Source organism: Elephantulus edwardii, unplaced genomic scaffold (genome assembly GCF_000299155.1).
Source record: "Elephantulus edwardii isolate Elephantulus edwardi_28Jun2011 unplaced genomic scaffold, EleEdw1.0 scaffold00127, whole genome shotgun sequence".
Classification (NCBI taxonomy): Eukaryota; Metazoa; Chordata; class Mammalia; order Macroscelidea; family Macroscelididae; genus Elephantulus; species Elephantulus edwardii.
Window position 1 is genome coordinate 6,829,595 of NW_006399877.1, and position 11,580 is coordinate 6,841,174.

The window sequence follows — 11,580 nt, forward strand, 5'->3', positions numbered from 1 at the left end:
GATATTTAAGGTACAAAAGAGCACATGCTACTAAATTTAAAGGTGTGGGCTAGGTGCGAAAGTTAGCTCCAGAAATAGACACAGGAAGTAGAAAAGAAAAACAAAACCAAGAACTAAACCTTTTAGAAAAGTCACCAATCAGAGCATCGTCCCCTTGAAAAGTCTCTGTAATAGTTTAAGTTCTCTCAGACTTTTTTTAAATTAATTTTAATAAACATTTACAGAGATTTTGGATTTCCATTCATTCATTGCCGCACTTTTCTCCCTGCCCAGCCCTCCCCACCAGTTCGCTCCCCTCTCCGAAAAGAAAAAGAAAAAAAAATTCATTCATTGGTGTACAATTCCTCTCAGATTTTTAAGAACAAACTGATCCCAAATGATATTAAATGCTCCAAACACAAACCCTGACCCGCTACTGTCTATCCTGATCACAGTGACCCCTCAGGGTAGGGGTGAACTGCCCCACGGGACTTCCCTGGTTGTAAATCTTACAGAAGCGGACTGCTACTGTCACAGCTTTCTCCCGAGGAGCTGAGAAGTTTGAATGCTAATTATCTTCTAGTTAGCAGCCCAGTGCTTTAAACACTGCACGAGAACACACAAAATCATGGAAAGTTACTATATTAACGGTATGAAGCTGTTTAACCAAAAATCATATGAAGTTGTTTAATCAAAACATGACAAGGCCATTGCTGACTCCAGAGAAAGCAAACAGAAAGATGGGAAAACTTTAAATATAAAACTATGGGGCGAAATTCAACATCACCAAAACCAATTTATTATTGGTCAATGTATGAATATAGTACAAATAAGTAAAACCAAAGCAAATATCTAAATGAATGCTCAAAAACGTCAAAGAAATTTCTTATCTGTTCCTCTTAAAAACATTAAAGGCCACAAAGCAAAGAGTAAGTACACTTATATATATGGTTAAAGATGTTTATCCTCAACCAATACCCAAACAAAATGGGTAGGAGGAAAGGATACACAGTAAAGGAAGAATAAAGTACCAGACATCACCTGAGAGCTGGCAAATGCAGGCGCCACAGAGCGAGACCCAGAGCAGGTGTATCGACACAAAAGAAAAGTTCCAATGGAGAATAGTAGAAAAACCCCATGTTATCAACAACAACAATCACACAGCACAAAAAAGATTAAAGCAGACAAAACAAAATGCCAAAGGCCCAGAACCAAACCTAACTCAGAATGTCAGGAACTCAAGGTGAAGGAGATGACTCCATTTTACTGAGTGATAAAACCTTTGTTAAGAAGGACTACCTTCTTTTAAGGTGTGATAACAGGGAAGAGGAGAAACCCATTGTAAAGGACTTTGGAGTTATCAGTCACAGCTTATCCACAGAGGTCCTAGGCGTGGCCCATCAAGCCAGACTGGCTATGAAGACAGGAAAATGGTCTGGGGCCTTTAGATGTGGAGATGAATGCACACCAGCCGGCACCGAAAACCTTCCATAGGGAACTGTCGAGAAAGAACAGGTACAACCAAAAGGCCCTGTGGCTCACAGTGGCTCACAGAGGTGTGTGTATGTAAGGACACATCCGCTGTTGCCCAAGGCTCCCGCTGACAGCAGCCCCGAGAGCGTGGGAGGACTACGGTGCTCCACAGGGTGGTGGCTGAGTTCTCCCAGGACCCCTGTGGGTGGGCTCTCAGCAGCTGAGTGCATTAACTGCGCGGACAATGACCAAGGAGGATAGAAGGAGAACTGATGCCTTTGAGCTGTGGTGCTGGAGAAGAGTATTGAGAATACCATGGACTGCTAGGAAAACAAACAGATTCATCCTGGAAAGGGTTAAACTGGGTGGGTCCTTGGAGGCAAGGGTTCTAAGGCTCTGTCTAACATACTTTGGACATGTTGTGAGGAGAGACAGGTCCTTGGAGAAGGACATCATGCTTGGGAGGGTGGAGGGACGGTGCAGGAGGGGAAGACCCTCTATGAGGTGGACTGATCAAGTGACTGGGATAATCGGGATGGGAGTGTCAGAGACAGTGCGAGTGGCACAGGACAGAGCGGAGTTTAGGGCTGTTGTACATAGGATCGCTATGAGTCGCAGGTGACTCGACGGCACATAACAACAAACAACAACCATCCAAAGACCCACTTAAAGATGCAGATGTGCATGTGAATAGACCGAAATAACTTCCCCGAGTGAGCAGGGAAACATACTGCACTGGGAGAGTCTGCAGTCAAGGACCTCTCCAAATTCATGAGGAGCAACGATGTCAGTTGGAGGACTAAGGTGCGCCCTGGTCTTTTCAATCACTTGCTCTGCATCTGAGAGTTGGACAATGAGCACAAACGAGAGGAAATGAATTGGGAACTTTTGCACCTTTGAACTGCGGTGTTGCAGAAGAGTGCTGAACACCACATGGACAGCCAGAAATCAAACAGATAAGCCTCAGAGAACATGCAGCTGGAATGCCCCCTGGAGATAAGGATGACCAAGTTCCATCTCACTTATTTTGGGAATGTTGCTGGGAGAGGCTATTCCTTGGAGAGGGACATCGTCCTTGGGAAGGTGGATGGTCAGCAGAAAAAGAGGAAGACCCTCAACCAGCTGGGCTGACACAGTGACTACAGCAATGGGCTCTACTCTGTCAGATTTTGAGGATAACACAGGACGGGACAGGGTTCAGATCTGTCATTCACAGGGTCGCTGTGAGTCATACGAGTCCTGACGGCGCCTAATGACACAATGAGTGAAGGGAACTCCGTGGCATCATCCCTAGGGAGCTGACTTACTAACCCAAAGGCTACACCTCTGGGGGTTCGAATCCATCAGTGACTTCACTGGAGAAAAACGAGTTAGTCTCTCTCCTGTGTGGTTTACCGCCTTAGAAACTCACCGTGGGCTCGGCCAAGAGTCAGCTCTGACACCAAGGCAAGGAGTGAGCTGAAGCTGACAGCTGGTTATCTGAGCACTGACATCATGTGCCATTTTATCTTTTTGTCCTTACAAATGTTACCCATTTAGAACTTTTTCAGAAAGCATTATAACATTTAAAACTGTGGGTGGAACTATGAGATATCATCTCACCCCAGTCAGAATAGCAAAATTTAACAGAACAGCAAACAACAATTGCTGGCGAAGTTGGGGAGAAACTGGAACCCTTATTCACTGTTGGTGGGAGGGTAAAATAGTGTAACCACTGTGGAAGGCGGTGTGGCACGTTCTTAAACAGTTGCAAATAGAGATACCATTTAACCCAGCAATTTCACTACTGGGAATTTACCCTAAAGAGACCATAACAGACATCCAAGAAGGTATATGCACAACCATGTTTACTGAGGTTTTGTTCACAATAGCAAGGAGTTGGAAACAACCCAAGTGCCCATCAACAAACAAATGGACAGAGAAGCTGTGGTATATCCACACAATGGAATACTACACAGCATTGAAAACCAAGGAACTCATGCAATATTATTCAATGTGGGTAACCCTGGAGGACATTATGCTGAGTGAAGTATCTCAGTCACAAAAGGACAAATACTGCATGGTGCCACTGCTGTAAAACAGGACTGACCTTGGGGTTGGGGAGAGACTGAGGAAGATGGGTTCAGTAATGTATACTGCACTGAAACAGATGAGGGAGAGAACAGTTTAAAAGCAATATATAATAGGGTATTATGGTTATCATAAGAGTTCAGAATTAAGGTTGCATAGTGGAGTATACTCAGGGGCAGGGGAGGGGATTCTATACCAATGAAGGAATTTTTCTTTTACTTTTCAAAGAGAGGATCGAACTGAGGAGGTGGGGTGGGCAGGGAAAAAAGTGCAACAATGAGTGGATGGAAATCCAAAATTTCTGTAAATGTTCATTAAAATTAATTAAAAAAATTATTAAGAAAAAAAACTGTGGGTGGGCTTACTAAAAAGAGGGAGAAGGTAAACACCAAAATATTAATGTTTTTGTTTCAAGGTTTTTTTTTCTGCTTCAGCACACGCTTCTGTATTTTCCAAATTTTCTCCCATCATCGTGAAAAAATAGATTTGTGCTCAACTGGCAATAACTGTTCTCAGCTTCTAATCACAGTTTTATTTTCAGCATTAAAATCACAATTTACCAGGAACCATCCTGATCTGACACAAGAGGATGAGAAGACTGGAACTGCTCTCACACACGGCAAACCAGGAGGGGAGGGTCCCCAGCATCTTACCGTAAAGCTGTTGTTCACGTTTTTGGTGCTGGACTCGGCCACGCTTGCGTCTGTCAGATCAACTTCATCAAAAATGATGGACTGGAGAGAGACACAGACACAGACACAAGAGAGGAGTGAGGTCAGGACTCAGGCATCCTCAGGCCATGTCCCTTCCTGGGCAGGCTGCCTACCACTGCCCATCAAGTCCCTGCACATTTCATTAGGACACAGAAGCTGGCTTAGGCAGCCCTGTCTTCTCACGGAGCACAGGTGCACCAACAGCTAGCTTGCAGAAATAGATTCGTGTGCTTTTTTCAATCCAAGAGTCATGAGCTATTGTCTTGCTTGAGCAAAAATTTAAAAACCACAGCACTGCCTGCCACCCAGGGACAAAGGCTCAGAACACAGGAAAGGATGGGATCGAAGGATTAATGGAAACAAGAATCACAGGGCAGAAGTGGGAAGAGTATATAGTCACATTGTGGGTACTGTGATTAATGTCATAAAACAAAAAGTGCATGAGGGAGCTCTGGTGGCCTAGTGGCAAGAAGCTGCCCTGCAATCCCAGAGGTATGCGGTTCAAATCCACCAGATGCTCTGCTGGAGAAGGAGGGGCAATCTCCTTCTGTACCAATCAGATCCGATTTGATGGTACACACAAAAAATAATAAACTCTTTTTAAAAAAAAAAAAAGTGTATGGCTTTGTTTACAATAGCAAAGAGTTGGAAGCAGCCTAAGGGCCCATCAACAAACGAATGGATAGAGAAGCTGTGGTATATCCACACAATGGAATACTACACAGCATTGAAAAACAAGGAACTCATGCAATATTATTCAAAGTGGGTGACCCTGGAGGACATTATGCTGAGTGAAATATCTCAGTCACAAAGGGACAAATACTGCATGATGCCACTGTTGTAGAATAGGTCTGACATCAGGGTGGGGGTATGACAGAAAAAACTGGATAAATTTTGTATATTGTATTGAAACAGATAAGGGAAAGAACAGATTAGAAGTGATATATGATTATTATGGTTAGCACAGGAATCCAGAATTAAGGTTGCATAGAGAAGTGTACTCAGGGTGGGGGGGGGGGGGGAAGGGACGTGGGAATTGTATACTAATGAAGGAATTTTTTTCTTTTTTTCTTTTTTCTCTCTTCGGAGGGGGAAGCGAGCTGGTGGGGAGGGGTGGGCAGGGAGAAAATTGCGGAAATGAATGAATGGAAATCCAAAACCCCTGTTAAAAAAAATATATATTAAAAAAAAAAAGTGTATGAATGAAAAATCAATTTACAATGAAAAAATAAAACTAGTCAATGCTAGTGTCTTTAAACACGAAGCATGGCTATGAATACTTGGGGTTCCACATGGAAAAAAAGTGGGTGCACACTGAGGGTATCCAGCCTTTGAACTTGGGCTGGGCAGCAAACAGGCCGGGGAAAGGAACTGGCTAAAAGAACTCTTTCTCACGGGAGAGACAGGTCCAAGCAGCAGGGGTGTGAAGGGACAAGAGGGAGGCCAGTAACATGGAGTAAGAGTGACCGTAACAGGGCTCCGGAATCACAGAGACGGTGGGCAAGGCATGGGACAGGCGAGCTTCCCACCTGCTGTCCACTGGGCTGCCAGGAGGTGTGGTCCACTTAGTGGCACCTAGCAACAATAATAAATCCAAAGAGAAGGGGGCTGGTGGTGTAGCGTACTGAATGCTACACTGTTAACCCAAAGGTTGGCAGATCAAATCCACAGTGACTCCACAAGAGAAGGCTGAGGCACTCTGTTCCCGTTAAGATTTTACAGACTTGGAAATCTGACAGAAGACCGACAGGAGTGGGTTTGGGTTAATGATAAAGAGGGAGAGGATGGGCACCTCCTCCCTAGGGCCCACTGGACCGTCAGCAACTGTCACTTCTGACTCAGTGGCACTGACTTTCACTTTTAGTTTCTTCACCCAAGATAAGATACTCAGTGTGTTAAGTAAACGTTCCCTGCAGCCACTCCCTACACACACACACACACACACATACACACACGACTAGGGTGACTAGTAGCAGTCAGCCCCCCCCCCCCACTGGCCAGGGCAGCCCTGCAGGACTAGATGCCACCGCCATGGCGTCGGCCCTGACTCACCGGGCCCTGCAGGACGGAGCAGGTCTGCCCCGCGGGGCGTCCAAGTCTGTGAAGCCCTACAGAGCAGATGACCTCATCTTTCTGCAGAGCAACTGGTGGCTTCAAACTGATGACCCTGCGCTTAGCAATCAGAGCTTGAAGCACTGTGCCACCAGGGATCCAAAACACCTCTAAAGGTTAGCAAAAAAGTCAGGGACTCAGAAAACAAGGTGCTTTAGAGAAATCAGGAAAACCCACAATTGCTGGTTTGAAGGCAACAGCTGATAGGAGATGAGGGAATCTGCTTCCACATAGATGATGACCTTGGCACCAGGGGTGGTTCTGCTCTGTCCCAGGGTCAGGGTCACTGGGGGGGGGGGGTGAAATGAACCACCAGCAGCAGCAGGAGGAGTCTAACTGCCTAGAGATTACACCTCAAAATGGAAATGATCCAGACCGCAGCCTGTTCACGCCAAAACGCCGGCGTTAGTTATCCCCACAGTAACACTGGTATTCACAACTTCAGCACTAACCCTGTCGACAATCCACGCTGGGAAGGTTTCACACCACGTCTGCGCAAAGAGGCAGGAGGTGGTGACTGCCACAGGATCTTCCTAGAAGTCCCCCTCCAGAGATTCCTGCTTCAGATCTCAGCGTGGCACACAGACAGCCAGAGGCCAAGAATTCCTGGTCCCTGCACACCTGCCCCCCAGGAAGGCCAACCCAAATCAGACCTGAGTCAATTCCACGTCATAGTGGCCCTGCAGGACACAGCAGAGCCGGCCCCCGGCTCTCCGAGGCTTGAACTCTTCCGGAAGCAGCCAGCTCTGTCCCCATTCGCTGCTGGTAGGTTCCAACTGCAGACCTGTCGTTGGCGGCCAAGCATTTAACCACTCTACCTCCAGGGCTCCCAGATGCACAATGTTCTTTACAAAGGTTTTCACTTCCAAGTCTGTGATTTTTAATCTTTCTCAAAAGAAACTTATCCCTGCAATGTGTCATTCCTGTGACTTTTTCCCTTCCCTCGTGGGCGGCATGACATTAAATAAAAAGAACAGGAGTGAAAATTAAACTGTCTCCGAGCCAGCGTACAGGCCTTGAGACAAGGAAACCTAACACCCTAACATGACAAGGAGAGCTCTGGTGGCCTACTGGAAAGAAGCGACACGGCAATCCCAAAGGCACGAGTTCGAATCCACCAGCTGCTCCACAGAAGGACGGGCAAGCTCCTCCTGATTTACTGCCTGAGGGGCAGCCATGCGTCAGTTCCAACTCGAAAGCACACAACGGCAGAAGCGGCCAGGTGTCCGCCGCCTGGGCCCCTCACGCCCTGCCCAGCGTGCTCTGCAGACCCCCGCGCTGGCCTCCAGCCCCGAGGGGCCCCGAGCGGGCCTGCCCACGGCTGCTCACCTTGGAGGTTTTGGCGTAATACAGCGTCCGGCCGCGAAGCTTGAAGTAGCGCCTCTTGGACCGCTGGAATGAACTGTTCTGCTTGGCCAGCATCCCCTCCTTGATGATGGTCTGAAAGGACAGAGGCATGTTCACAGCGGGGTCTTCAGGCTCCCGCCCCGCAGAGAGCCCACCCTGCGCCTGCTGGACGCGCTCACCGCCCGGCCTCTGTGCGGACCGAGCGCGTCCACGCAGAAACCGCGAGCCTGGACGTGCCCAGGTCAGTGAGCAGGCGGGGGACCCACGGCAGCGTCCACTGTGAGGACAGCGCTGACCCGGCCAGTCCGTTCCCACCCTCGGCATTTGGTCTTTCTCAGCTATTCTTAGCGCCGTCTCCTTCGCTGGCCTCCTGCCATTTCTCAGAGTCCTGCTGCCAGAACCATCTGTGCGCAGGGCCCCAGGCCGGCCGCTCGGAGGCCCCTCCAGTCACACACGCCATGCGTATCTGTCTAACGGCCCTGAGCGGCTGCTTCCCTGGAACTGCGGATACACTTTACGTTAGACACACACACAGTTCAGGCCCTTGACTCCAGGCACAGATGTGCCTACACATGGTCAGGACTGTGGGGCTCGCGGGGTCAGCCCTGACCTGGGGTCACACGTCACTGCGTGCATGTGGACCTCCAGAGAGAAAGGAGCACCAGACACCTATCAGAGCCGCAGGCCCACATCCATGCACAAGTTCATCACCAAGGGACCACAAGACACTGGACGCTGTGAGCCATGAGGGCCGCCAACACCATCAGGAGAATGGAGCTGCTCTCAAGTCCCTGCCCCCCCGATGGAAATGTCCACTTTACCCAGCCTCTCGCCACAGAAATGGGGCCGAACTTACAAAAAGTCTGCTCAAAGAATACGGACCCAGAGAAGCTTCAGTTTCATCATCTAATCCCACAGAGCTCTGCACGTTAAGTAACTTTTTCTAAAGTATCTGTACAAATACTTAGGCATCTGTGGCCACTTAAAAGGACATAAGAGAAAACCAAGACAAAGCTCACCCAGAACCACACTTCACCCAAATGCGTCAGAGCACGACTGCGGACGCCAAGGCATCCGGTCCCCCGACTGTCCTATCCCTGACAGATGAGGGGCCAACACAGGGTGGGCGATGACTGCACCGCCCGAGAATGTGGAAGAGAGCCCCCGAGAGCACGCACGCACGCGCGCGCACACACACCCCTGACAACAGAGACACACATCCCTCACAACTCACACAAACCTCTCCCATGTGTACAACACACACTCCTACATACACCCCCAAACACACATGCTGTCAGCACACACACACTGTTCACACAGACAACCTCCACCACACGTGTACAACACAGACACACAGTCCTTACAACATCTGTCTACTATCGCTGGGCTCTTTTAGCGAAGGAGTCCAAGTGCCTCACCGGACAAAAGTAATGAAGTCAGTTTCTGTGAAGATTTACAGACTTAGAAATTCTTTGGGGACAGCGTCTCCGTCTTACGGGTTTGCTAAGGAGTTTTTGTAGCATGGTGCTTTAGGTTTTGCGTTACTAATAAAAAGATCAGCTGTTCAAAAAAAAAAAACAACATCTGTCTACTATCAACACAGACACATTGCAACACACACACCCCAAACACACATACTGTCAGCACACACACATACACACACACTCCCCATAACTCACGTATGCTATAAGACACCCTTGAACACACACACCCCAGACACACATACTCTGTCAGAGCACACACACACCCATTACACATGTACACTATGAGCACAGACACACTTCAACACACACCATAAATACACAAGCCCTACAATACGGGTAACACAGAGCTATACCATAAACACACACAAATCAACATAGTTTATCAATACACATACCAGAAACAAACACATGCACACACTCTATAACACACACTGTGAGCACAAAGATACCACCAACACACACTCACACAGACACACATACATACACCCTGTCAATACCCAGACACAGCCCAGCAACACGGCACATTCTTTCAATACACACACACTCTTAACACATTCAACACAAAAATACCCTGTCAGCACACGGATGCACCAACGTAATGACACATATACACACATCATCAACATGCAGACACACTGACAGCACACACACACTCTCAGCATACACACATCTAGTGAATATATACGTCTATATACACACACACCGCCACACAGACACATTCTCATCGACATACAGTCATACCTCTTCAATGCACAGATAATCACACTAATACACACAGGCGTCTCTGTCAATACACACTCACCAACACATACCCACATCCTGCCAGTGCAGAGACACACCAAGTCAACACAGAAGCACCTATCAACACATACACGTACTATCAATACATGTGCCAAGAGCATACAAACTGTATACACACCCCAACAGCACACATACAAGCCAACAGCACTTATACACTCAGACAACATACCAGCGTCCAGCCACCATGAACAGCACATTCCCCACACAGAGGCTCAAGGCTGTGTCCCTGGAAACCAAGCCACCTACCCGCTTCTCCCTCTGTCCATCCGATGACCCCCTGGGGAGCTTCCTGGGCAGGGTGAGTTCCACAGGTCATCATCCCCAGACCACTTGTGAGATAACCAACTGCTGTCTGAGGCTCCAACTTTGAGGGGCCTGTGGCTTCTAGTGCTGGCCTAGGGGCACAGAACAGCCCTGCCAACTCCCCAACAGGTCAGGGCAAGGAAAGCCACGACTGGACATTGTCCTTACGTAGCCGTGATAGCCACCAGGCCGAGGGAGAGGAACCCCAAGGCAGAAGAGACGCGTATCACAATCACAGCAGACAAAGTGGAGCCCACGAGCTAGACCAAGGCTCAAAACACGACGAGCTGGGACAGAACTGCTGACCCAAGAAGCACAACAGCAAAGCCTCTAAGTACCGATACAAGCCAGCCTGCAGCATGGACGGGCCCTGGGAATCTGCTCCTATTCTCTTCCTCTACCCGAAGCCCGCATGCCACTGATTCCAACAGGCTCTTCCAAGGCACGAAGGCCAAAACCCCCCAGGAGCCCACACGGGCATCAGAGGCCACGCGTCTGGACGTCGCCGGCCCCAGACCACTCCCCTGCCCCTGCCCGGCCCCGTCTCCCTCACCTCTGTGGCGGAGCACATCGCTTCCTCCCTCTGCTAAATTCAAGTTATTAGGAAATTTTTTAAAAATTAAAAAGATTTTCAAATAGACAATAAAACCCACAAGCTGAGAATAAAAAGCTCTGTTCTACTCCTTGCTGCTGTCAGAACTGACTCACAGCTGACCCTGCAGCGGGTTTCACGGCCAGTACATCGCACGGGAGGAGATCGCCCATCCTTCTCCCGAAGCAGCTGGTGGAGTCAAACTACGTGCCTCTGGGTTGGCAGCACAGTCACTAGGCCACCAGGGCTTCCTCCTGCACGACGTTCTAGCATTTTTAAGGACAATCCTCTTGTGTCTCTACCACACAAGTCACACATAAAAAGAGTAGTGAGAACAACACACACACACACACACAGACTCACTCTCTCTCTCAAAGCGGAGGAGCCTGTGGTGGAGCTGCCTGAGTTTCTATTTATAGAAACGGACTGGTGGGTTCTGGCGGAAGAAGCTGAAAGAGATAAAAACCAGCACCTCCTGGCCCTGTTCTCAGAAAAAACACCTCCTCCTGACTGGCTGGGTGTGGACACTGTGAACCCGCTGCCCAGAGCTGTGAGCCACGCTGCCAGGAGTTCAAGGCTGCCAAGGGAACAGCCTCAATGCTCACTGTTTCAGCACCCAGGACACTGGGCCGCTCGTGGGCCCCAGGCAGACGGGATACGGGGTGCCCACAGGCTCACAGGCAGATGGGATACAGGGTACCCACAG

At 48.8% G+C, this 11,580-nt stretch overlaps 1 protein-coding gene across 1 annotated transcript in view; it reads right to left on the reverse strand.

Annotated features, from left to right (window-relative positions):
* DGKD (diacylglycerol kinase, delta 130kDa) overlaps positions 1–9,996 on the reverse strand; it is an 88,175-nt gene extending 78,179 nt beyond the window's left edge. The window contains exons 1-3 of the mRNA XM_006893531.1: positions 9,981–9,996; positions 7,677–7,921; positions 4,176–4,256 (exon numbers count right to left, since the gene is read on the reverse strand). Of these exons, the coding sequence (XP_006893593.1) occupies positions 4,176–4,256; positions 7,677–7,921; positions 9,981–9,996 (342 nt within the window). The remainder of the gene's footprint in view (positions 1–4,175; positions 4,257–7,676; positions 7,922–9,980) is intronic.
* Positions 9,997–11,580: the final 1,584 nt, after the last annotated feature.